Source organism: Heterocephalus glaber, unplaced genomic scaffold, assembly GCF_053883595.1.
Source record: "Heterocephalus glaber isolate CG9 unplaced genomic scaffold, H.glaber_assembly_v1.0 deba00001457, whole genome shotgun sequence".
Classification (NCBI taxonomy): Eukaryota; Metazoa; Chordata; class Mammalia; order Rodentia; family Bathyergidae; genus Heterocephalus; species Heterocephalus glaber.
In genome coordinates, this window is record NW_028258305.1 from 15,613,543 (window position 1) to 15,640,367 (window position 26,825).

The following is a 26,825-nucleotide window of genomic DNA, read 5'->3' on the forward strand; positions in this document are numbered from 1 at the left end:
AGGGTAGAAAAGTCAAAAAGGGTTAGGGGGAAAATAGAGAACTAGAAGAAGAGGAAGAGATTAGAAGCAAGGTTGGAGGACAAAGAAAGATTGTGTTAACTTTGGGAAACTTGTGAAGAAGACAGGAGGGAGAGAAGGAAGAAATAAAAACAAGAACAGAATGGAATAACTACAATAACAAAAAACTTAGAAATGTTCATACTCATATAAAAACAATAGCAAACAATCAAGAAAAAAACAAAACAAAACAAAAACAAAAACAAAAATAAAAATAAAAATCAAGAAAAGAAGAAAGAAAATCCACTTCTGGGTGTGTCTCTGCTGTCACTAGTAGACACAGTGGGCAGCCTGAGCCCAGATCCATGTTAATTAATCCCAGCTAGCCAGCTGTAGATTTATGGTGGGGTAAAGAATAATTCCACCACCCTCCACCTTTAGCTCTACTACAGTGTCTAGCTGTGAGGCTGAAACCTGATTTGTTCAGCCTGCAACACTTCACATGCCTCCTGCTTCCTTGAACTCAACTCCTTGACCTCCTGACAATTTTAATTCAGTTCCACCTCACCCTGACATTGAAAACTGCTAGATGGATCCAGTCTGCAGCTGCTCTGAGTTCTGAGCTCAGTTGGTCTCTCTCTAAGATGGCTACCAGACAATCACCCTCTCCTGGGGGATCTCTGAACCTGAATAACTCAGCAGCCACTGCAGTCCACTGTGTCCACTCCTCCATTCCACTGGTGCGTTTCTCAGTGGAGGCCTCTGGGGTCACCAGTAGTTATCATGGATCTGCAGTTTCAAGTTGCCCCTCCCACACAGTGAGTCAGGGCTCAGGAAGAAAGCACCGCTTGATGCATCCTTCTTCTTTGCTGAAGGCTCTCTCTTCACTCACCCTGTGGGCTTTAATTCTCACTTCAGATCCTTTCTGGGTCCCAGGGACTCACTTCCTACCTTCTCTTCCTCATATTGCTATATTCCAGTTTCTGGACACCAAATCTCAGAGAGGCTATTTCTCTGCAGTTCGCCACTCTGCCATCTTCCTGGAAGCCCAAAAACATTTTTTAAAAATTATAAACTATAGATATTTATTGCTTACAGTTTTAAGACTCTGAAGTCCAAGACAAAGGTGCCAGCAATTCAGAATCTGGTGGAAGCTCAATCTATACCTAAGACACCCCCTCTTTTGTGTCTTCTCAAGGTCAAAGAGGTTAGCAAGCTGTCTCAGGCTTCTTTTTTGTTTGTTTGGGTTTTGGTTTTTTTGGTACCGGGAATTGAACTTGGGACCTTGAGCTTTCGAGGCAGGTGGCAGCACCACTGAGCTAAATCCCCAGCCCCGGCCCCCTTCAGGCTTCTTTTATGGGGGCATTATCTCATTCATGTGGGCAGAGCTCTCAACATCTGTTTATCTCCCAGAGGCCCAATACTACTGTTTTGAGGGGGGGGGTTGACATATGAATTTTGGGGGGATACAAACATTCAGGCCATAACAACTGATTTTTGTTTTGTTTAGTAAAGTACATCTTTACTTCAAAAACTTTTTTTTAGTATGTGTGCTGCTGAAGTGAGCACTAAAAACTTTTTTATATTGTACAAAGTAGGAATGAGGATATTGTTGGGGAAATGTAAGCAAAGCAAAATCTTTCAATATGGAATTTCTGTTCACAAAGGTAGTAGAAAAATAGTTTTATTTTTACATAAATATTAAACCAGAATGTGATGCACATCCCAGGCAATTCATTATGAGATGGCAAAGACAGAAAGGAAACTCACTTCCTGTGTCTAGCCAAGCAGCTACAACCCATTACATATGTATTTTCAAGATAAACCATAAGTAATCTTCAAATAAGAGGCACTTGTCACGCATAGTTCATTCTAGCATTGCTTGGTATTTGGGGTGACCATTTGTGTAGTAGTTTCAATATTGTACTGGGAACATTTGTTCTGCTCTCTCTGGCTGTTGTGTTGGGGGACCATATTGATTCTGACCTGATATCATTTTATAGTTTGACCAGAGGCCCCTTCCCCCGCCCCTGGTGTACATATGCAGTCTGACCCCTGCTGAGTGTGTGTGTATGTGTGTATGTGTGTGTGCGCATACATGTGTGTTGGGTAGAGGACAGTATGTCTCCTTGAGACCTCTGTTTAGTCCTGTTTTAGTGATGAGTGACACCCTCAGGGAACTGTGTTTGTTCCACTCAGCTAATTTTTCTGTTTATGTTTGTATTCTGGGAGCACATGTGTAGAGCTGAGGGAACTAATATACTGCATAAGAGATGAGCTGGGGAGATGGTATCCCACTGTTTTGTTTCTACCCTTTGTTAGGCACAAATTACTTCTAATCCACCTTGATGTTATGAGTTGCCATTTCTTGCATAGACAAACAACTATATTTACCTGCTCACCAATTGTCACCAATTTTCCTCTTCCCAAGCCATCTTTTTTTCATTCTGAAACTAGGATTCTCTTTCTGAAGGTCTCTGGAAGAGGAGCATTTAAGTCCACTGATATGAATTGGCTTGCCTTATAAATAATTTGGGCCCTGTTCATGAAGGGGTCCTCTGCCTGTGTCTGAGCCAGAGCCTACCTTCCTGTTCTGGGTGTGGCCACCTCATCCTTTCTCTTTCTCTGAAGCACACTGTGTCACCATTGCTTGGCTCCTGCCGTGCTGGTACTGGCCTATGGAGGCCCTGCCCATGTGGAGCCTACACACCACAAACCATGCATTAGTCTAAAACCATGCATTAGTCCACAAACCATGCATTAGTCCAAGCCAATAGAAAGCTTTGCAATGGCGTAATGGGAACAGATCTTGCCCATCATCAGGAAAGGATAATGTTTTCTATTTTCTTTTGTCCCACAGAAGTTTATCTCCCTGAAGAACATCACAGAGAAGAGAATCCAAGACAGGATTCAGATATCTTGAGTCCTCTAATCAAACAGCATTTAATACTTCAAAGCCTTTTCAAAGCCTGGAAACTCATTTGAGAAGATATTTTATCTTGTCATCACCTCAATTCTCTCTGTCTAGAACAGAGACTACATATCCAGGCTTCTAACCTTTGTAGGCCTGGCAGCTACATAAGAAGCAGAGCAGGCTGTGAGCAATCTGTGTCCTTGTCTCATCTCCTGCTAACCTACCTGTGATAGACATGGCCATACAGTAACATTTCTCTCTAATACAAGCAAACAAGGTCACATCAATGATAAATGGGCTATTGTCAAAGACTAGAGGGAAAGGCAGAGACCGTGGCAAGCTGGAGGTGCATGGCTCTGTGGGGAACCAGTAGCTATTGAGATTTGGCTGATTAGTCCGTGTGGGAACATAGGCCTATGGTTGCTAGAAATTCTATGTTTAAAAACGTCAGATTTAGTGGGAGCTCCTGAGATTTAAATATTAGTTTAATATTTCAAGCAAAAAGCAAACAGTAGTGTTAGACCAATTAAAAATGTCTAGGAGCCACCTGATTATGACCTTTGGCTCAGACAATGGAGCCCAAGAAGCCTAGCTTGATGTAAACCCCTAATGTTCCACCTGCTCGCCCCAGCCTTGTTTCTTACTTTTTTCCTAGCACTCCACAGCTACTCAACCTTAAACCTCATGCTTATGCCTAGATGTGCCTCTGCCTTTCTTGACTGCATATTCTTGCCTATGCTGTTCCTTCTAGTGCCTTTCCTTGTCTGGATAATTTTGCAAATATTTCATTCTTAAAAGTACATGTCACAGTCATCTGTTTCAAGAGTTTCACACATCTCTGTCAACCCCTTGACCAGGAAAAAATATACACTCTCACTTTTCTGCTCATTTTGAGCAAGGTTAACAGTTTTCCTACAGAACTTAGCAGCCTGTCATGATTATTGGTTTGTTGCCCACCTCCTCAGCTCCTCAGTCACTGAGGTTGTACAGTATCCGTGTATTCCCAGTAGCAAGCACATAATGTTTGGTATTGGGTCCAGGATTAAGTAACCATTGTTTGGGTAAACAAAATTCACTATGTGCCATGCACAGTAACTTTAATTTTCTTGCAAGATTCTTTCCTCTTTGTTGCAATAAAATATTTGTGTAAGGGTGACATCAGTTTCATCTACACTAGTGTACTTTATTTCCCCTTAAATTCTTTTATTGGTACATTTTAGGTATACAATACATTTACATTTATCATTGGGAACTTGTATCTTTACAAGATGCATCTTGGTTCTTATTTTTTCCCTATTCCCTGCCCTCCCTTCACCTCTTCCACCCTTCCCTATTTACAAAGACTTTGTGTCCATTTTTTCCTTTTCTCATAATTTTTCCTTTCTGTCCTTCCCTTTCCCCTACCCCTCCCATTTCACCTATCCCTTTGCACCTTTTCTTCCTATTTCACATTATCTATTATATCTTTTAGACCTTATTTACACTTTCAGTTTCTCACACTAGAGAAACTATTCGGTATTTACATGTGTGTCCTATTTATTTCACTTAAGAGTATGGCCTCAATATGCATCCATTTAGCTTTAAATGTCTCTAGCTTCTCATTCTCTATGGCTGAGTGGTACTCCATTTTATAAAAAAACCCACATCTTCTTTATCCAGTTTCCAGTTGATAGGCACTTGGGCTGTTTCCAAGCTTTAACTATTACAAACTGTGCCACTATAAATATGGGTGCACATGTATCACTGTGGTATGATTCTTTTAATTCTTTTGCGAGGATACTCAGCAGAGGAAAAGCTGGGTCAAATGGGACCTCTAGTCCTAGTTCTTTGAGGTATCTCCATACTGATTTCCACAGTGCTTGCACCAGTCTGCACTTCCACCAACAATGGAGAAGGGTTCCTTTCTCCCCACATCCCTGCCAGAATTTGTTATTGGTTAATTTCTTGATAGCATCCATTCTTTCTGGGGTGAGGTGGAATCTCAGCATTGTTTTCATCTGCATCTCTCGAATGACCAGTGATGTTGAACATTTTTTCATGTGTTTATTTGCTGCTTTTACTTCTTTATCTGAGAAATGTCTGTTCATTTCAGATGCCCAATTTTGAATTGGGTCTTTAAATTTGGGGGGGGGGTCTGATTTTTTTCAATTCTTTATATATTCTATATAGTAGTCCTCTGTCTGAGGTACAGCTGCTAAAATTTTTTTCCCACATTGTAGGTTGTCTCTTAGCTCTGCTGGTGGTTTCACCTGTAGTGCAGAAGCTTTTTAATAAGGTGAGATCCCAGTTATTGTTTGTGCTAGTTCCCCTGCTACTGAGGTTTTGTTCATAAAGTCTTTTCCTATGCCAATGTCTTCAAGAGTTCTACCTAACTTATCTTCCAGCAAGTTTAGTGTTTCTGTTTCAATATTTAGATCTTTAATCCTCTTTGATCTTAGTTTAGTGCATCTTGATAGATATGGGTTCTAGTTTTAATCTCTGGCAGGTTGAAATTCAGCTTTTCTAACACCATTTATTAAAGAGGCTATCTTTCCTCAAATGAGGGTGGTTGGCTCCTTTGTCAAAGATGAGGTAACTGAATATGTCTGAAGTTGTCTCTGTATCTTTTATTCTATTCCACTGATTCTTGGGTCTGTTTCTTTGTCAGTACCATCCTGTCTTTATAGTATAGTTTCAAGTTGGGGATTGTGATACCTCCAGCCATGCCTCTGTTGCCTAGAATTGCTTTTGCTATTCTAGCTACCTTTTAATTCCAAACGTATTTTTGGATTTTCTTTGTTTTTTCTAGCTCTGTGAAATATGTTGTTGAGATTTCAGTTGGGATTGCATTAAATCTATATAGCAGTTTTGGAAGTATGGCCATTTTCACTATATTGGTTCTTCCTACCCAGGAACAAGGGATATCTTTCCATTTTCTTACATCCTCTTCAATCTCTTTTTTCAGAATGCTGTAGTTTTCAATGTAGAGGTCTTTGGCTTCCTTTGTTAGATTGATTCCTAGATATTTCATTTTTTTGGATGCTATTGTGAAAGGAATTGTTTCCTTAATTTCTCTCTCAGTGAGTCTGTTATTTGTGTACAAGAAGGCTATTGATTTTTGAGTGTTGACCTTGTATCCAGCTACTCTATGAATCTGTCAATAAGTCTAGAAGTCTTTTGGCAGGGTTTTTTGGGTCTTCTATGTAGAGTATCATATTGTCAGCAAATAATAACAGTTTAACTTCTTCCTTTCCTATCTTTATTCCTTTTTTTTTCTTTTTTCTAATTGCTGTGGCTAATGTTTCCAGAACTATATTGAACAGGAGTGGTAATAGTGGACATTCTTGTCTTGTTCCTGATTTTAATGTAAAGGATTTCAGTTTTTGACCATTTAGCATGATGTTGGCTGTTGGTTTTTCATAGATAGCCTTCATCAGGTTGAGATAAAGACCTTCTATTCCAATTTTCTGTAGGGTATTTATCATGAATGGGTGTTGGATTTTGTCAGATGCTTTTTCTGCATCTTTTGAGATGATCATATGGTTTTTGTCCTTGGCTCTGTTAATGTAATGCATTACATTTTTTGATTTATGTGTGTTGAACCATCCTTGCATCCCTGAGATAAATCTTGCTTGGTTAGGTTGTATGATCTTCTTGATGATCCTCTGTATTCTGTTTGCCAGTATCTTGTTGAGGATTTTTGCATCTATGTTCATTAGGGAGATTGGCCTGTAGTTCTCGTTTTGGGTTGGGTCTTTCCTTTTCCTTGGTTTTGGAATCAAAGTAATACTTGCTTCCAGGAATGAATTTGGAAGTATTGCTTTCCTTTCAATTTCCTTGATGAGCTTAAAGAGTAATGGCGATAATTCTTGTCTAAATCTCTTGTAGAATTCATCAGTGAAGCCATCAGGACCTGGGCTTTTCTTTGTTGGTAAATTTTTAATTATGTTTTCAATTTCACTCATTGTAATTGGGGTTTTTAGAATTTCTATATCTTCATTTTACTTTGGCAATTTGTATGTATCTAGGAATCTGTCCATTTCTTCTGTGTTTTCCGTTTTATTAGAGTACAGGTTCATGAAGTAGGTATTGATGATCCTCTGGATTTCTGCTGGATCTGTTGTGACTTCACCTTTTTTGTTCTTAATTGCATGGAGTTGAGCCTTTTCTTTCCCTTTTTTGATAAGTTTGCCTAAGGGTTTATCAATTTTATTTTTTGAATAATGAACTCTTTGATTCATTCATTTTTTGTATCATTCTCTTAGTCTTCATTGCATAGATTTCTTCACTGATCTTTATAATTTCCTCTCTTGTATGAGCTTTGGGTTTGTGATGCTGTTCTTTTTCTAGGAACTTGAGGTTCAGCATTAGGTTGTTTATTTGACCTGTCTCTGTTTTCCTAATATGGACATCTACTGCTATAAATCTCCCTCATAGAACTGCTTTCATTGTGTTCCATAGATTTCTGTATTTTGTACTGGCATTATCATTTACTTGTAGAAACTGTCTAATTTGTTCTTTGATTTCCGCTGTGACCCATTGGTTGTTCAGGACAGTATTATTCAATTTCCGTGTGTTTGTGGGTTTTTGTGGTTTCTTATGCTATTGATCTCCAATTTTATTGCACTATGGTCTGATAATATACAGAGGGCAACTTCAATTCTTTTGCATTTACTTAAGCACGTCCTATGTGCTAGCATGTGGTCTATTTTGGAGAATGACCCATGTGCAGCTGAAAAGAATGTGTATTCTGATTTTGTGTGGTGAAATACTCTGTAGACATCTATTAAGTCCATTTGTTCAAAAGCTTGGTCCAGTTCTAGAATTTCATTGTTGATTTTTTGTCTAGATGATCTATCTGTTTGGGACAGTGGGGTACTGAGGTCCCATACTACAATTGCATTAGTGTTTATTTGGTTTTTTATGTCCATTAATACTTGTTTTGTATAGTTGGGGGCATTCATATTTGGTGCATATATATTTATGATTGTCATGTCTTCCTCTTGGATTGTTCCCTTCACAAGGATGTAGTGACCATCTTTGTCTCTTTTAATTAGATTTGCTTTGAAATCTACTTTGTCTGCAAATAAGGTAGCTACCCCTGCTTTTTTCCCCAGGTTCCTGTCACATGGAGAACTGTTTTGCATCCTTTTCTTTTCAATCTATGAATTTCTTTTTGAATGAAGTGTGTTTCTTGTATACAGCATATGGTTGTATTTTGCTTCTTAATCCATTCTGCCAGTCTGTTTCTTTTGATTGGTGAATTGAGGCCATTAAAATCGAGAGTTATAATTGATAGATATTGAGTCATCATTGTCATGATGTTTTACTGTTGTTGGCTCTTTCTTGGGGGGGGGCTCTTTTATTTTTTATTTTTCCCCCTTTCCCCTTAGTTTCTTCCCTTGCCTAGTGGCTTCCCTCTATTGGACCTCATGGAGTTGTTACCCTCATTGCCTTTTTCTAGGATATTGTTTAGAATTGTTTGGAGTGCTGGTTTGGTTTTCATGAAATTTCTTAGGTGTTCTTTGTTGTGGAAGTATCTAATCTCCCCACTGATTTTGAAAGATAATTTTGCAGGATACAACAGTGTAGGTTGGAAGTTATTTTCTTTTAGGGCTTGAAATATTCATTCCAGGCTCTCCTTGACTTGAGGGTTTGTGTTGAGAAGTCTGCTGTGATTCTGATGGGCTTTCCTTTGTAGGTGATTTGTTTCTTTTCTCTAACTGCTTGTAGGATTTTGTTCTTCTGTTGGGTTTCTGGGATCTTGACTATTATATGTTTAGGTGTAGGTTTTTTTGATCGTGGCTAGTTGGAGTTCTGTATGCCTCACTTATCTGTATGTCAAATTCTCTACCTCTGTCTGGGAAGTTTTCTGCCATTACTTCTGTGAACAGCTTTTTTATGTCAGTTGTACTTTCTCCTGCTTTTTTGTGGACTCCTATGAGTCTTATGTTAGTCTTCTTTGCATCGTCTAGCAGCTGCTGGATTGATTTCTCATGGTCCCTTACTATTTTTGAGAAACCTCTCTTTTCATGGTCATTAACCCAATCCTGTCTTCTATATCTGATATTCTATCTTCACCTTTGCTCAGTCTGCTGTGAATACTTTCAATGGAGTTTTTTTAATCTCCTGGGTATCTGTTTGAATCTCTTTCATGGATTCGATTTCTTTCCTATGTTGGGCATTCATGATTTCCATTTCTTTCTTATGCTGGGAATTCGTGGCCTCCAGCATGGTCCTGAGCTCATCTATTTTTTTTTTTTTTAATCTGTTTCTGTTCTAGAGTCGTTAGTCATATCTTTCACTCTGCTTTACCACTCTCTGTAGTTATCTGGGAAATTATTTCCGTTTTGAATTTTTCTAGAGCCTCGTTCATCTGTTTTGTTACGTCCTGTGGTATCAGTTCATGGTTTTCAGGTGGTTGATTATCAGATGTTTACCCCAGAATTTGCCTTTGGTGAGCTGGAAGTCTGGGTTTCTGTCCTGCTAAGGTGTCTTCTCATTTTTAATTCTGTTGTTGGTGCTGTTTTTTGCTTTAATTCCTGGGCTGATACTTCAGTATTTCTTATTGTGAGTATCTTTATTACTTGTGTTTAGAGCCCCAAGGAGTGATTGCTTCTCAGCAATATCTTCCAGGTATAGCTGGACTTTTTAGACTTTGATCTCTAATGCCTCTTAGGCAATCTCATTTTCAGTATACCAGAGATGATAACTGATTGGATCAATCACGACTCCTTAGCCCAATTGACACAATCAGCATCAACAATAGCATCAAACACAGCTTAGAAAATGACAGTTTGTGGTAGCAGTTAATTTGTCACTTTTAACTCTGCGAGCTAGATCAAAATCTAGGGCCAGCCCAAAATATGCTTGTAGTAAGTAAACCCTTCAATATGGCAAATTTTCCCTTTGGATAAGGATTCAGGAGGGGTTGGGGAAGGAGGGATAGAGAGATGGAGGGAGAGGGTAAGGTTAGAGGTGAGGCTAGAGGACATGGGGAGATCATGCAAATTGTGGGAATCTGTTGAAGAGAGGAGGAAAAGACAGCAAAAGAACAGAGTCAATTACAGAACAAACTGACAATAGGGAAGCTAGAAATTGTATTCACCTTCCTATAATAGTGACAGTCGAGAGGAGGTGTGGGGGGGGAAACAATTTCAAATGAGACAGGAACAGGAACAAAGAGGGAGAGAAATATAGAGCCAGGAGGGAGAGAGAGAAAAAAAAAAAGAAAAGAAAAGGAAAAAAAATATAAAAACAAAACAAAACAAAACAATAGTTCTCCCTCAGGATATGTCTCTGCTGTCCTGGTAAACATGTGGGTAGCAGTATGCAGGTCCAAGTTGATTAGTCTCAGCAAGCCAGCTGTAGTCTACTGAGATTCAGAGTGATTTCTGGCTGCAAGGTCCAACTTGAGGTCCCTGACCTCCAGGAGGATTAAACTCTGCAAGGTTCTACTGCAGGTTCCAGCTGTCCTCCCCTCAAGTGAGTCCAGGTTTCTATGGGAGGTGCTGATCCCACCAATTTACCAACCCCAACGGTCCATTGTTCTTTTGTTGAAGAGATTTTCTTCACTTTCTCAGTGGGCTTCAATTTTCATTGAGGAGCATCAGAGAGGCCCTTTCTGTTGTTGACTTCTGCTCTATCTTCTGGGGCTCATAACCATGGCCTTTATGTTCCCCCTGGTGCCTCTGCTGTGTGGATTCAGAAAACATGGGACCCAGATGGCTGGTTCTGGCACAGGAGGTGGCTGCTGGCATCAGTGGGGACCCATTCTGGCACGGGTGCATTTTGAATGGTCTAAAACATAACTACCTAGTTCTTATGATTTGTATCTAAATGTCCCTTGAGAGCTTCATGCATTCATAGGTGGGGTTTTGGAAGAGGATTGGACCATGGGGATTCCATCGATAACTTGCTGATAGGAGGTGGTGTCTAGTTAGAATAGGTGAGTCGGAGGGTCCTGACCTGGAAGGGTGTATTGTATCTCCCTACCTGGTGCTTAGCTTCACTCTCTGCTTTCTGATCCATGTGACATGAGCAGCCTTTCTCTGCCCAGACCCTTCCACCATGTGGTTTCTATCTTTGCATCTCCCAACCATTGACTGAAACTTCTGAAATGTGAGCCAATATAAACCTCTCCTCCTTTAAATTGTGGGTGTTGGATATTTGTCCCTGTGACAAGGAAAGTGACTAAAGCACCAGTCTTTGACATATTTATATGTTGCTGATCTCTCAGAGCAATACTATTCTTTCCAAAGAAGGACATCTGAAGTGCTACTCTTTTTCTTCAACTAAAGCATGAAAATTTAATGTAATAGCTTCATACTTTGTTAAGGGCTTATCTAATAAGGCAAGGGTGAGAAAGGGAGAGGGTTATATGGGACTTGCTGTTTTAGTGTCTTTTCCCAGTGCTAAGGCGGGATTAATTGGGACATTAAAACAAGGATGAACACATGTGCTGTATACATTGACAAAGTGGTAAAGAGTAGTTAGCTGTGAAATTCCATTTGTATTTAAGTTTACTATTCTAAGTACACGTTTAACCCCTCCCTCTGGCCACTCATGTCACTTGACATTTTTCTCATCTGACAGCCTGGAGAAAGAAATTTTGTAAATGTCTCTCTTGGGGTTAGTTTTAAAGGACAAGGAAAGTGTTCTAAGTGCCATGGCTAAATTATAAATTTAGAGAAACCTGTAATTTAAAGAAGATCCTAGAAATAATAGGGTGAAAGCTTGTCAGGCTGAGTTGGGTCTGGTTTGTTTTGCATGGATTATGACAATGGAACCACAAAGCATAGTCCTTTAAGTGCTTTTGCCCATTAGTTTCATCAAGTAATTGCAGGCTTGGAAGCATTGATAAAAACAAATGTTGACACCTTGGGAAGGAGAAGTGAATTTTTCCTCTTACAGATCTGCCAGGAAACAAAAGTGCCTTGATGAATGTACTGTGGGTGCGTGGATCTTCAGATCCCAGAGAAAGGAAGGAAGAATGGTGCACTGTAGTTTCTTCGATTTGCTTAAATGAATCTGCTCTGTCATTTCTCCTTTTCCTCTTGGCCCTAAAAGAAAACAAGTATACTCGGTTATCTATGGAAAAAATAATACTGCTTTGAAATAATACACCATTCATTTTCTTTGATGGATAGTACAAACTTTTGTTAGAAATTTTCTAATAGCAAGAGGCCATGCATTCAGGATAAAATTCTAGTTAAATACACTATCTAGTCCAACAGAATCAACTGTGCAGGAGTCATAATAGCAAATACGGGGGTTAGAGGAGGACAAAATACATTGTATTTTTAATGTCCTACATGTTATTTTTTTGGTCTAAAACGACATGTATGTGATAATGTTATTTTGAAGAAGTATCCCAGGACATTTCACAAACTCCTTGCAGGAGCTCATGGTTTTGGTTAAAAGTGCTCAATTTGACCAGACCCAGGGATGGGGCAGGTATTAGGGAGCACCAATATTTGTCTTTGTTCTTTGTGTGTCTTTTGCACCTGGTTCTCTTCTTCTCTTCACATAAGAGTAACAGTATTAATTCAGGCTCTGAGGAATATTGTGTAGATTAACTGAAAATTGAATTAAAACAAAAGCTATCATGAGTTCAGAATACTACCATTAAATGGATAGTATTTAACTTCAAGTCCCCAGCATGTTTTCCTCATTTAATAGATGATACTACTCTCATCCTTGAACTAGGCTGGAAGATGCATTGATGACCAAAATTGTGTCCTGTTTTGTGAGATGTGATTCTAGATTACATGAGTTTCTTTACATGACAAAAGCATCTCTGTTGTAGTCCTTTTTGACAGTCAGTAAGGATCTACTGACCATGTCTTGTTAGGCAGTCTTCATTACTCTTGACACTTTTACAAACCTCCATTTCTTAGAAAGAAGAATTGGTGCTGTGTCAAAAGGCTATAGGATATTCTTCAACCTTTTCCTTTTCTGGGCAAGAAATGGTGGTGTAGACAATATTTATATCTCTAATTTTTCTGATTTCTGTGTCATAGCCAGAGCTGTCAAAACTTCCAAAGTTGGCAAGTTTTAGATTCAATTTGAATTTGCCTTTGTGGAATGCAAAAGTACCCCATGTTTAAAAAGCACTGCCACAGAGTAATAGATAAGTCCAAGGTAGATAATCCTCCCCTAGCACACAACTTAATAAATAAGCCATGCAACTCTCTGAATACTCACACTGATTTTTCCAAAGAAATCCATTCTATTCAGTCTTTTAATTTCCCCAGTGTTCACTGCTATGCTGGCATTTTCAAGAGATAAGCCCACACACTTTTTCCTTAGGGGGGAAAAGGATTTGACTAAAGCAAAATGTGTTCTGTGGTAAATCATTATTTTCAAGCACTACTTTTGTTTCTTTGTTTTCCATATTATCAAAAGGATGAATCTTAATCTTATAAAGAGTATGGCTGCTGATCACACCAAAACTGGAGCCATCTCAATTGAACAACTGTTCTCACCCTAACACCAGTGCCAGCTGTTGAATGCCACCCAAGGAGCCCGGGGGACCCTAAGTGGCCTAAGTCTCCAAAGAAGAGACAAAGGGAAAAACTTGTCCAATATTTCATTAGCAAAAAGCATTTAATTATAATATTCATTTGCATAATAGCCTCCATTTCAGCAGTGATCTCACTTTAAAACCAAATGTTATTGTGAAGAAAAGTGCTTCCAGCTGCTGAAGCTGAGAAGGAAACCCAAAGAATGGAAATCTTATGACAGGGAGCATGCATCTTCTAGGCATCTTCTCTGCAGTCCATCTGGGGTGCTCACTCTTGTTTGGAAGAACTTTCTTTCCTTCTTTCTTTAAGTTGGATCATCCACACTCCTTCAGTGGTTGGGACTGAGTTCTTAAAACTGTTCCTACCAGTGACAGTTCAAGTTACTTGCCTGAGCAAGAAGAAACATTTTAAATTATGAGTTATTTTCTTTAGGATGGGCCAGTCTGTGTTTGGGCACTTGTGGAAGAGAATGGAGAAGGTGGAAGTGTAGTGTGATCAAAAATTATAGTTAATGGAGCCAGGGATTTAGCTCAGTGGTGCTGCCACCTGCCTCACAATAAATAAATTTAAAAAATTACAGTTAATGTTTAAGTTAAAAAGAAAGCTTATTACCATAAAAGATACATAGCTAAGAATGGTGGAGTATGTTCAAAGTAAAGGGAGAATTTTGAGTAAATTAAGGGAGATAATACCATTAATGTGTTTTTGCTGTAATAATTTTTAAATGTAAATGTTCATTGTATTTTTTGATATATGTGAAGATGGTTTAGCAATGTTTTATAAAGTCAAACCCTAGTACTACCCTAAGACTCAGCAAGTTTACTCCTAGGTATTTACTACAGGAAATACCAACAAGTTCTCCCAAAGACTTATATAAGGATGTCCAGAGTAGCTTTATTCATCATGGTTTCAAACTGGCAAAGTTCAAATGTCCATTACTAGGAAGGCAGAAAACAAACTGTCTATCCATATGATAAATGAATATACCACACATACTTGCAATATGGATAAGCCTTGTTTTATATTGAGTGAAATGTTAGACACAAATTGAATATGTATGTTATCCCATTTACACGAAACTTAGAATGGGTGAACCTAGTCTATGGTGATAGAACTGAGGTGGTGGTTGCCTCTGGGTGGTGGTGGTGGAGTGACTGGGAGGGTATAAAGGAATTTTGAGCAGCAGTGGAAATGTTTTATATCTTAATTAGCACTATGGTTATGTGGATATATACATTTGTCAAAACCCATCTGATGTATACTTGAAGCCTATGCATTTTATTGTGTGTAAATGATATCATTAAAAAAAAGAAAAAACAAAAAATAATTTATATTTTCTATTGTTCAGGTCCTCTGACCATGTAGCAACAGTAAGTGTATCAGTAGGAGGATCATTGTGCCATGGAAAAAATGTGTTCTCAACCTAATGATTTGTTTAACTGTACTCACCAGGAACTCATAATCTATTAAAAAATGTTAAGACCCTCATAATTAGTTTGGCACCATAAGAAACACATAGACACAGTTCATCTTTCTGCCAGAATTGACAGATGCTATGTTGACGAGCACAGGAATTATCCACTCAGGTGATCAGCCATTAGCTGAAGTATGTGGTATCTCAGGGAATGGAGTCTTCTAACTTTTCGAGAGTCAATAGTCTGGCAGTTACATAAATGTTTTTCTTCACTCTTTAACAGCACTGCTTCTTTATCTGAAATTATGGAGGAGCTAGAGACCAATACACTATGTACTTTGCCTCTGAAGGCATGTCTGAAGATTCCATTGCAGGAGCCATGGCTTGTTTGAAGTGTCAACTAGTTCCACTTGAGCAGGTGAGGTCAATCAGTGGTTTTCTTTGAGTTATCAGAATGAAGGAAATCTAGGACTATAAAGCCAGGGTTACATGCAAACTCCAGCTGTGTTTTCCTCAGGACCTTGAGCTTGCGAGGCAGGCAGCAAAACCACTGAGCTAAATCCCTGGCCCCTCCAGCTGTGTTTAAGTTCCAGATTTCTGAGTCTAGGAGCTGAGGGCCCTAGGAGGAGACCAGATGATACCTCTGTATTTCATTTTGCAGAGAGGAACTGTAACAAAAGAGAGTTCTTATTAATACTTCCCACTGAAATAACGTCATAGATTAGAGACCCTTCAGCTCTAGAAGGTTTGCTTGGTTATTTTCTTTCCTGGTTATTTAATAAAGCATTTATTAGTCTGCTCAGGAGTTTTATTTGCAACTGTAGGTACGAAGGAAGACCACACACAAACTAAATCACAACATATGCACATCTGAGCTGATATAATGGGAAATGGATGTTTTCAGCTAACCTGCTCCTTAGGTAACAAGATATAGGAGCAAAATATTTACTGGAAACTATAATTGCCACTTAATTTTTTCTAAAGCTCCAAGATTATAATCAAAAGGCATCAGGGTTGGATAGTAGAAAAAGAGGGAGGGGTTGGCAAGGTTTGATCCACAAAGCAGTTCATTGCAAAATACATGTCTGGACTTTGAGAGCCCAGATGAATGATGAACTCTCCTTGTGGTCATGACTAGGTAGTGAGAGGACAAGTGAAGAAACAGGGAATGATACTACCTGAAACACACAGAGGAGCAGTCAGTGGGACATGTGAGGCCAGGCTGAAGCCCTCAAAATACCAGCAATGTCCTGTGGTTGTACAATCCACTTGCAATTTTTCTTCTTTTTTGTTGTGGTACTAAGGATTGAACCCAGGGCCTCATGCATTCTGGCCAAGCACTCTACCACCAAGCTACTTTTCCAGACTTTAAAGTTTTATTTTATTTTGAGGCAGGATCTCACTAAATTGCCCAGACTGGCCTTGAACTTGCCATCTTCCTGCCTCAGCCTCCCAAGTAGGTGGGATTACAGGAATGTGCCACCATGCCCAGCACATTTAAATTTTTAAACAATGAAAAAACTTTAAAAGCTTTAACAGAAATTCAAGCCGACTAAAAAGATTATAACTAGCTGGGGATTTAGCTCAGTGGTTCTGCCACCTGCCCTGAAAGCAAAATGGACCCAAGTTTGATCTCTAGTACCAAAAAAAAGATTACAACTAGAACATCAAATTTTAAAAATCTTGTGTAACTCTTAAAATTTAAATGTAATTGAAAACACAACCTCTGTATAATAATTCACAACAGAGTTAAGAAATGTTCTGATTTTCCTGAGTGGAACTGGTGTGCATGTAGTTATACACTGACACTTGTTTTTATTACGAGGCCTGGTAAGAAATAATGAAATACCTGTTAAGAATGTTAACACTATGAAAGGAATGCAAATAATACAATTTAGTGAATTCAACTGATTTCAAAGTGCATAGCATATTTTATCAAGGTGTAAGTTATTGAGACTTAACTAACTCAGAATTCAGCATTCTAAGCAGGCAGGTGGGGAAATGAGTGTGATTTGTCTTAAAAATTTTTTAAAAGCAAAATATTTAGTGAAATTGAAAGGATTTACTAAACATTTAAAGAACAGGTAGTTCCTATCTTAGTAAATAATACTCCCTTTTAAAGATAAATTCGAGGGCCAGGGATATACTCATCACCCTGGAAAGTTTCCTAATATACCTTTATAGTCAAACCCCTTTATAGCTAAAAGTTACAACTCTTCTGATTTTCATTGCTGTAGATTAATTACCTTTACTTGAGCTTTATAAGAATGAAATCATTCTGTTTATACTGTTGTAAGTCTGACTTGTGCTTAATATGATGCTTTCAAAATTCAACCATGTTGTTGAAAATATCACTAGTTTGTTCTCTGTATGACTGTGAATGATTTCATTCTATCAAAGTTTGATAATTCATTCTCCTGTTGCTGAAAAGTTGGGCTACAAGGAATGGAGCTATATGAGCACTGTGGTGCAAATCTTTTGGGGCCACATGAATTCCTTTCCAGTCCCATCCTAAGGATGGTAATACATGGTTCTTGAGTCCTTTCCTCCTGTAATGCTTGTTATTGGTCAGACTTAGAATATGATTCATGGAATCAGATTATAATCTCAAATATAATATTTCAAACTGAGATGCTTTATTTTATTTTAATTGACCTTCCGTGGATAAGTATTTGATCAGATGTCCTGAGATAGGATTCAACTTGACCTCTTCTCGCTATTGCAGAATCCTCATAGAGGTTACAAAAGTTCTATCTGGTACAATGAAAAGGAAGACTTGCTGTACTTCTGCCAGAAATGGAAGTGTCCCATAAAGCACCTTATTTGTCCTAATTCTTCTGCATACCTCTTCTGATTTCTGTATTTAGTCACTGAAGTCCTTTTACTGCGGCGACTACGCACTCTGGATGCTCTTGTTGCTCTCAATGCCACTAACAGCGTTATGTCAAATCTGTTTTCTGAGGAAGTGACCTCCCAACCCAGTAGCTCTCAGGTCTTCATTTCCCCTCTAATAGGGGAAGATTTTCAGATTTTATCTCTGGAACTTTTCTAGGACAATTTCTAATGCTATGGGGTCTCCTGTCACCAAGATTTCAACCAGGCCTTGGCTGGCCAATGCTCAGGGAAGTTTGCTGCTACACTCAAATCAAGCCTCATTCCAAAATCTAGCTGAGGAACCAGATCACATAGGAGAGAACCTTTCATTTTATCTCTAAGAAGAGTGACATTGCAATTAAAAAAATTAAAAAAAGTTAAATGAAATCCAAAATCATAAAAATTACACATACTTATGAGATGCCATGTAATGTTTCAGTACAAGTAAATAATATGTAATGTTTAAATCAGGGAAATATTATCTTCTCAAACATCTATTACTTCTTTAGGTGAAAACATTCAGAACCCTTTCTTTAACCTTTTTGAAGTTTATGGTACCTTATTATCTGTAGTGACCCAATTGTACAGTAACACACCAGAACTTATAGCTCCTATTTAGCTATGACTTAGTACTCTTTGGCCAACCTCTCCCAACACCCTCTCCTCACCACTCTGGTAGCTACCATTCAATGTGACCACCTGGACAAAAGAACTTTTCCGTTTTCTGACCCAACCCCCAACTCTTGAAAGAGCTGCTATTTTGTTTTCCTTGTTCAAAGAGCCACTTTGTGCATCTTAGTATATACTGAATTTCATTGTTGCTTGTACATTTCTAGTTGTAGAAAATAATTTATCTGCTTCAATTAAAGAAATAAACAGGTATTTCTAATTTTATTTTATCTACCCAGTGTTCTGAGGGATTATAATTATTTCTTACTTTGGTGACACATTAAAATTCCTCTTCAGATATTTTTCCTACCAGCTAGGATTTTTGAATGAATCAATGTAACAGTCATTTTCTCTGGATGGTCCCAGTCAAAACTGCAATGTTATTCTTCTTAGAGACACGTTCCCAGGTTCTCTCCTCAGGGAAGCAGTTCCATAATGTTCCATAGTATGATCAATTGAAACAGTGGTTGTAGTGTGAGGCCTGACCTAGGTGAAACGGTAAAGTGCCCAGTTGTGGTGGTTAGGGTAGAGCACCAACTTGATTGGCTTTAGGATCCACCTGGGGGACTGATGGAGCACACTTGTAGGTATGTCTGGTTTGGTCATGGAGGCATGACTTTGGGGGTCTATATTTGGTCCCTCACTCCTTCCTCTCTGGAGCTCTGCCTGGTCTGCTTCCAGGCCACCACCAACTAAGTATCTTTGCTCCACTACACCTTTCCATCATTGCTTTTCTGCCTTGGAGCCAGCTGATCCTGAGTGAAATTAGGGCCCAAATGAAACTTCTCCTCTTTTAAGTTGTGAGTGTTGGGTGTTGTGTCCAGCAATGGGAAAGCTGACTAATACACTGGTGATCACTGCATTTCAATGAAGTGTGTATTTTTTCCTCCTTGAAAAGATAACATGCTCACAAAAGTATCTCCCACTTATTGACATTAAGTGCAAATGACTGAGGATCTTAACTAACATAATCCTCTTGGAGTTTTTGTATCCCAATCTCCATCCTACCAGAAGATGAGTAGTGGAATGAGGCTTGTCAGCCAGCTCGAGTACTCTTCAGGGCAGCTGGAGTTCCCAAGATCCACAGCTGTTGGTGTTATGAGGCCTTCTCAACTATGCCTGCTTAGGACATCCCCAAGATGTATCATGGGTTCTGGATTTCAATGATTCCAGGGCAAACATTCTTTCTATCAGTACCCTTTGAGAGTCTGTTGTTTGAGCATCAGCTCTTGCAGATGACTGGTGGATATACTTCCCAGGTGTGGGAAAAAGCAAGTCCTAGGTCTCTAATGGGTCCAAGTACAGGTACATGAGAAATAAGAGTGAGATTCTTGTCATGCTTGGATTTCAGTACTCAATCCTTAATTGGGGATGTGACAGTTGTCATGGATGGGGAGAGGACAAGGTGATGTCTGAGGAGCAACTTCTTGTTTGCCTTTGTGCCTCATTACTCACCTTAATTCTCTACTTCCTGAAGTGAAATGCCTCAATACCTCATCCACATGGCTGCTGTGTTCTAGTTACCATTTCTGCAGAACCCATTGCTGCAAGGATCTTTACATCTTTCATTTCACACCTCAGGCCAGTGATGGAGAAAAGTCATTAGTAACCTTAAATTGCAGATGCAGACTCTGAGTTAATTCTATTTTGGAGTCATTTCACTGTGTATTATTTCCTAAATTAAGATAGAAATTGTTTATTTAATTTCTTATGATGATTGGCATTGGATAGTGGTTTAAATTTGCCAAATCACTCCCATATTGTCTGTTGATCCCTCAAAACTGATGTTTCCCTATCAGTCTGGGTGATGTTAAATATCCAGCCCAAGATAATTGTCTTAGTTACTTTTCTCATTGCTGAGACAAAATACCCAACACTCACAAATTAAGGGAGGAAAGATTTATTTAGCTCACAATTTGTAGAGGTTTCAATCCATAATCCACTGGTTCCATGGCAGGGTGGTAAAGGAGACAGTCATTGCAGAGGAGAAACAATTCATGGTGGGCAGAAGGTAGTAAAACAAACAAGGGTTGATCACAGCTGTTTCTATCCCTTATATTTTATCCAAGCTACTATCACATCCTTAATCCTAGTGCCCTTGATGCTAGCACTGCAACATGAACCAATCCTAGCATCACACATTCTAGACCAGGCCACTTCTGAAAAAGCCCCACCTATGACTGCATGAGGTTTTGGGGGGGACATCTACACACAAACCATAATAATAATACACACACACTATGACACAGTCTCTCAAATTTAGGCCTTCCCATTCTGCTCCGGCTTTTGTCCTATAAACTGGCATGGCTTTTATGTAGTAATCCAGGCTCTGTGGATGTTCTTTGAGTCTGTTGAATATTGTGAAATGAGCACTGGGCTGTGGACAAATATTAGCAAAAAGAATGATTGTGTATTGAATACTTTTATATTTTGGGCATGGTGAGAAGCCCTGTGTAAAATTTTCCATTGTTGTTTCCAAGTTTCAGATATTACAAACTGTGCTGCTATGAACATGGGTGCACATATATCACTGTGGTATGATTCTTTTAATTCTTTGGGGAAGATCCCCAGCAGGGGAATAGCTGGGTCAAATGGGACTTCCAGTCCTAGTTCTTTGAGGTATCTCCATACTGATTTCCACAGTGCTTGCACCAGTCTACACTCCCACCAGCAGTGGAGCAGTGTTCCTCTTTCCCCACAGCCCCCCAGCATTTGTTATTGGTTGATTTCATGATAGCAGCCATTCTTTTTGGAGTGAGGTGGAATCTCAGCATTGTTTTCATTTGCATCTCTCGAATGACCAGTGATGTTGAACATTTTTTCATGTGTTTATTTACTATTTCTACTTTGTCTGAGAAATGTCTGTTCATTTCAGCTGCCCATTTTTGGATTGGGTCTTTAAATTTGGGAGGTCCCATTTTTTAAAGTTCTTTATAGATTCTAATAGTAGACCTTTGTCTGAGGAACAGCTGATAAAAATTTTTTCCCTCATTGTGGCTTGTCTCTTCACACTGTTGATGGTTTCTCTTGCTGTGCAGAAGTTTTTAATAAGTGGAAATCCCACTTGTTGATTGTTTGTGCTAGTTCATGGGCAACTGAGGTTTTGTTCATAAAATCTTTGGGAGAATGTTCTTGAAAGCAGAGAGGATGCCACAAAAGCCCAAGGCAAGAGCATGCCTGACATGCTGGGCTAACACAGGAAGGCACATCACTCTGCAAAATGCACATGGAAATTTTCTTTCAATTTTGATGCTAACTTAGCACTTGAGTTCTTCTGAGGAATAGGGATGTTTTATTGTCTCTGTTAACACACATGTTAAGTTTGCTGAGTCAAGATTTCTTTTATTGTTGGCTCTCAGGAAGCTTGGAAGCAACTTGACAGGCCCTTATGAATTGTAGACAATATATTTGCATTTTTGTCTTCACCTTGTTTTGTCTTCTGGTTTAGTCTGTATTTCCGTGGAATTTCATGATTTGTCCCCATTCTATTTTACTTTGTTTGTGTGTGTGTTTTGTAAGACACCATCTCAATTGCTTGATAGAAAGCAGAGAACATTAGGAAGTAGGAGAGACCTGGTCAATGGTGATATTTGCAATTTACCAGTGTTAAGTCACTCATTCAATCCAAAAGCTTAGCAAATATCACCCACTGTTGCTACTCATTGTAGAATGAAAGAAGGTAGTATACATAACAACAAATCTACTTTTGAATTATCATAACTTGGAGTGTGTGTTTAATTGCTGGCTGGCTCACCCATATAGTTGTATCTTTATTCTAATAATAATGTGGTTCTGTTAAAGCTCATAATCTGATTGTACATCATAATATAAAATTACTTTTATAAATGTAATTTTCTCCCTTTTTGGTCTTTTCTAGTGGCTGTATGTAAAATTTGCATGGGTTGCCTTTAGCCCCAGGATTTGGGGCTAGCTGTCACTTAAGATGAGAATCAAATTAATATAATCCAAATTTTTTCCAAAGATGTTTGTATGCCTTTGTTGGAGACAGTAGTGGCTCCTTATCACATGCTAACATATGAAGAAAATGTGAATTTGATGTTTTTTCTCTCATGAGCACAGCAGATGGCTTGCTAAGGAGTAGGGTACACTTGTGACTGTGGTTGGATATTTTCTGTGTGAACATTAAATCTCTTGGAGATTAGTTTGTTTCTTTTACTATTGTCAACCATGAATTTTATTCTCTTCCTCAGTGACTTAGGCATAATTTTGTGGATGAAAGGAGAAAAAATAATGACAGTTTGGGGTCTGCAGAAACTCTGAGGTCATTTGTACCTAAAGAGATAAGAAAGTTTATTAAGTGTGCACCTGCTGAAGTACTAAAGGGAAGCAGAAAGTGTTTGTCCTTCATCTTTATTCATGAAGCCCTTGAGGGTAATGGGAAAGGAAACTGGTGGCTTGGGGACCTGGCACTTTCCTGCAGTTGGATTGTGCAGACACCTTCTGGCTGGCCACTCCCGGCTGCCTCTACTCATGTACATTTCAGAGCTGCCATGCCAAGCCGCCTACCTTGTGTGTGCTGCATTATTAATGTTTTCAGAAAGGCGTGCATTTGTATGCAGTGGGGCAGGCCAGGTGGCCCCGTCTCATCTCCACTGAACCTTGCCCATTCGCTGCTGTGACACTGGGGCTCTTGGAACGATGCAGAATTGAGCAAGCACAGCTGGAAGACAGCAGATTGCCTGGAATGAGGAGAAAGACGCCTTTAGTCAATTTTAAATTAAGAGGCTTTGTTTACATTTTCTTGGCTTCTCTTACAGAGTTAGTCAAATTTTAGATTCCCTCCAAAATTAAACAAGTGTCAGGAACAGATGGTGGGTTTATTTTACTTCATTCAACCTGTTCAAAGGTGTGAACTCAGGGACAGATCAGGGTGATGCAGCTTTTTGTGTTAAATTGTCGAAAGAAAGCTTGATGTGTGACTCCTTCGGAGAGAAAGTGTTACACATGCATGAGAGTTTGGCCTGAGGGTTAGACTGGTCCCCTGCCTGGAGCTGGCTCCATCATCTAGTCCTACGCCAGGCTAGTGCCTGTGGCTACTAAGCAGGTGGGGAGAAAGAGCTGAGCTTGTATTTCTAGTTTTTATGCTAACAGATTTCAGTCGGGATAAAGATTTAGTAAATCTAACATCATGGCTAAGGTAAATGATTTGATGGTATCAATGATCTTTGTATTAATGATTTCAACTGTACTTCGTTGTTGAAACCAATTTTTAGTTATCTCATCGACTTCACTACTGTGTGTCTTTTACAACTGCTTTACTTCTAAACTCATTGCAGACCTTATTTGATTACTTCTCATTTGAGCTTGCATTTGGGCAAGGCGGACATTGTGCAAAAACCTAAATAATTTAGGTAGTTTTACTTGTGGTTCATAGATTGATTTGTCTTTTTTTAACAGATGTAATTGTGTTTGAAAAACAATTAGACATAACCACATTGAAATATTTTCTTTAGAGATTCTTGTCATCTAAATGAGGCATTTTATTTGGAAACTAATAGTGGTTAAAATAAAGGTAATGATTTTTTAATGGGTAATTTGAGTCTCCATTCCCCACTTTCCACCCTTTCCCCTTGATAGTGTATCATGAGTTTTTTAAATTATCCAGATAATTATTTCAACACTCCACTTAATATTGTGTTCATAGAAACAGCATATAATACCAAGTTTTTAGGTAAATATTGGAATATTTCAATATTCCCACTTATTTTAATGTGCTGTTTATGTAAAATGACTGTAGAAGTCAATTTCCAATTAACAGTAGAAAAACAACCAGATCAATAGATGCCTAGTTGGTTTGTGTTCAGTTTAGATTTTCTCAAACTTTCCCATTTCTCATTGAATTGGAAATGGCTGGTGTTCTTTAGTTATCAGCAAGGCTTTAGTAATAACTTAATGTAATAAGATACCAGACAACTCTTTTTTTTTTGTACCAGGGATCGAACTCGGGACCTTGCACTTGCAAGGCAGGTGCCAGAACCACTGAGCTAAATCCCTGGCCTTGGTACCAGGCAATTCTTACATGAGATAAGTGATTGACCAGATGGCCAGATTGGTCAAAATTTTTCTTAATCTTGTTGTTGGTGTTTACTAGTCTCTCTCAAGCATAAAAAATATGATAGCTGACGTTAAAGAAATATGTTCATTAATAATAATAATAATAATAAAGAGAATATACTGATATCCTCATTGGTTGGGAAATATATGCATTTTTAGTACTTTTCAGTATGATAAAGTAAAAATATGTAGGACAAATGGCTGGTGAGAGATTTTGAAGTTATCTATGGAAAGATACACTTGAACATATTTATTAAAGGAGTATTTTTCACAGAATGATTATGTGTGTTCTCAGTTACAACTAGTTTTATGTGGCCTACCCTCAGTCCAATATTGACTCTTCCTTTTTTTTTTTTTTAGTACCAGGGATCGAACTCGGGACCTTGTGCTTGCGAGGCAGGCGCTGGAACCACTGAGCTAAATCCCCGGCCCTCTCAGCCCAATATTTATCAAGAAGAAAAGAAAATGAAATCCTCAGTATTTTTTTCCCCCCTAGTACTGGGGATTGAACTCAGGACCTTGTGCTCATGAGGCAGGCGTGGCACCACTGAGCTAAATACCTGTCCCCCCTCAGTTCTTTTAAGAAAGAAAAAACAAAGAGATTCTGACATAATTAGCTAGTTTATACTTAACTTTTGGGATAGGCTGTGTTAGCCTTTTTTGTTGTTAACAAATATCTGAGATTGATCAATTTAAAGGAGTAAAGGTTTATTTTGGCTTATAGTTTGAGAAGTTTCAGTCCATATGTTCTTGGCTCTATTGCTTTGGGTCTGTGATAACACGGAACATCATGGTGGGAGCTCATGGTGGAGGAGGCTGCTCCCTTTATGGTGGATAGGGAGAGAGAGAGAGAGAGAGAGAGAGAGGACCCAAGACAGTAAAATCTTAGTTTATGAACATAATTTGTTCTGGAAATGTGCTTGTAATTCAAAGTACTTATATATCAAAGTGAATTTCCCCATAAGAAATAATGGAAACTCAGATGATTCATTCCACAACCCAAAAATATTTATATAAAATGATTATGATACTGTAACATGATACAAAGTATGTAATAAAAATACAAAATATAAAGAAAAACAAATTAACCTGCATTTACCTTTGCAAAACTTTGTGGCTGGTGTGAGGGAGACAAGAGAGAAGAGGGATATTGTGTAGGCTGACTTCCGCTATTGCTAACAGAATCACAGCTATCTATTGGCTCAATGGAATCCTTTTCTTTTCATGCAGCTTTAACAAAGAACCTATCAAATGACATTTGATTTTGCCTCCTTGTGATGATTTCAAAGAAATGTGACATTGCATTGTCATCAAAGAGATTCATCACTCAAACTGCTACAACTTTATTCATGTGTTGTTTACAAAATTTTGCAGTTTCCCACATTTTACACATCTCTTTAATCTCACTTGAAGTGAGGGATTCCTCTGCCTTTTTCTTCTCTGCAGACAAGATCTCCTTCATAACCTCTTGCTACTGGGAGAGGATCCTCCACAGTCCTGCAGCAAGAGAGAGAAGAATCATTGCCTCAGTTGTGATCATGTGATGTTTGGTGTCATGTACTACTTGTATTGCAAGACACTGCTCATTTATCAAGTTAAAATGTATTAGAAATGTCTGCTAGTCTTGTGGAACATTCATAAAACAAGTTACTTGCAATACAAGGTTTTACTGTATTCCCTTCAAGGGCATTCATCCAAAGACCTAACTTCTTTTCCCTAGATCCTACCTCCTAAACATTTCAATGTCTCCCAGCAGCAACACAATCTGACAACCAAGCTTCAACGTATAGGCCTTTGGGGACCCTCTAGATCCTAACTAGAGCAAAGCCCAAGACATGATGTGCAAAAGAATCAAGTGCTTCCTAATCATTTTCTTGCCTAATCACAAATCGGGAGTGCATCATCATTAAACATAGTTTGGTATTCAATTCATGAAAACAGATATACTACCTATGTGTGTTCATAATTGTCATTTCATGTATTTAAAAAATTTATTCTAAATAATGGAATTAAAAATAATAACTATTTTCTAAGATGCTTACCCTGGACCACTGTCTTAAATGCTTACTGATCCTGTAGAGATTGTTGTTCTACATATGATATAAAAATTAATTTTATTGGTACATTTTAGGTATACAATATAATGACATTCATCATTGGAAATTTGCACCTTTATATAATCTCTCTTGGTTCTTATTTTTTCCCATTCCCCTGCCCTCCCTTCAACCCCTCCATCAGTCCCTATCTACAAAGACATTGTTTCAATTTTTTTTGTTTTCTCATATTAATTCCATTCCCTTCATTCCTTTCCCCTACCCCTTCCACTTCCCCTTTGCCTTTGCCCCTTTTCTTCTTATTTCACATTATTATACCTTTT

The 26,825-nt window shown here is 38.6% G+C and overlaps 1 protein-coding gene across 2 annotated transcripts in view; it reads left to right on the forward strand.

The window, feature by feature from the left end:
- The window catches only part of Asb3 (ankyrin repeat and SOCS box containing 3), a 365,295-nt gene that overhangs the window by 253,100 nt on the left and 85,370 nt on the right, over window positions 1-26,825 (forward strand). The window contains exon 10 of one of the 2 annotated variants that reach the window (XM_087216392.1): window positions 15,114-15,225. The exons of the other annotated variant lie outside the window; for it this stretch is intronic. Coding sequence (XP_087072518.1) covers window positions 15,114-15,148 — 35 coding nt within the window. The 3' untranslated portion in view covers window positions 15,149-15,225. Of the gene's footprint in view, window positions 1-15,113; window positions 15,226-26,825 lie in introns of those variants that run through there. 2 annotated transcript variants of the gene reach the window in all.